Consider the following 1,001-nt stretch of genomic DNA (forward strand, 5'->3'; position numbering starts at 1 on the left):
ATATCTACTTAGCAGACCTCCTTTTAATAACACAAACTTAGTACATAAAACAAAAACCTAAAAAAAATGTTATGTACTCTAAGAAGACAACATCCCATTCTTGTTTTGGTCTCCAAAACTATGTTACCATTACAAGAAGGTACTGCACAACTATCCATAAAAACCCAACACATGCTCTGTGCAGGAGTCACAAAATCTATATTAAAAGAACTACTTTTCTTTTTTTCCTTTTTCAAGCCTCTCTTCTTCTGGTTTTTTTTTCCTCAGATGGTGTAGCAACAACAAAGTTAATGTTAGTTTTTTCCGTCTTGTGCTTGCCACGTATTTTAATGAGATAATCAACCTCATTCTCTGACCTTAATTTATCACCGGACACCAGTTCAATATAGTATCTATCAGAAATTTCTGTCGTGGCTCCAGTGAAACAAGCTTTTGATTCAAACCTCCAATTCTCTCGCAACCACTTTGGCCATTCTTGATTCACCCGACGCATAGGTGTAATCTTCCTCTGAATCCGCAACTTAGTCGGAATTACATCGGACACCTTTCCTTCAATAGATACATCACCTTTGTTTGGTGTGGTGATCTCTACCCTAACATCCAACTCAACATCAATGTAGGTTCCCGATAGCAACAATAGGTCCGCAGGTATACCATCATTGCAGAAGTAGTCGTTGGTAACAATTATCCGTGGGATGGAAGAGATAGCGGCGTCGGCCTTAGTCATTAGACGAAGCTTTGAAAGAGTCAATGTGGAGAAAAAGTTCCATTATTCCTAGGACTTTTTCTCCACATTGACTCTTTCAAAGCTTCCTCCAATGACTAAGGTTGACTCCGCTGTTTCTTCCATACCACCGATAATTGTTACCACCAACGACTTTTGCAATGATGGTATACCTTCAGACCCGTTGTTGCCGTCGGGAACCTACATTGATGTTGTGTTGGATGTTAGGGTAGAGAACACCACACCAAACAAAGGTGATGTAAATAATGAAGAAAAG

The 1,001-nt window shown here is 39.4% G+C and overlaps 1 protein-coding gene across 1 annotated transcript; it reads right to left on the minus strand.

The window, feature by feature from the left end:
- Positions 1-232: 232 nt before the first annotated feature.
- LOC107058649 (methyl-CpG-binding domain-containing protein 6-like) lies at positions 233-727 on the minus strand. The gene has a single exon (XM_015304617.1). The coding sequence runs from the start codon at positions 725-727 to the stop codon at positions 233-235; it is 495 nt and encodes a 164-aa protein (XP_015160103.1).
- Between the last annotated feature and the right edge of the window lie 274 nt (positions 728-1,001).

This window comes from Solanum tuberosum, unplaced genomic scaffold (genome assembly GCF_000226075.1).
Source record: "Solanum tuberosum cultivar DM 1-3 516 R44 unplaced genomic scaffold, SolTub_3.0 scf00564, whole genome shotgun sequence".
Lineage (NCBI taxonomy): Eukaryota > Viridiplantae > Streptophyta > Magnoliopsida > Solanales > Solanaceae > Solanum > Solanum tuberosum.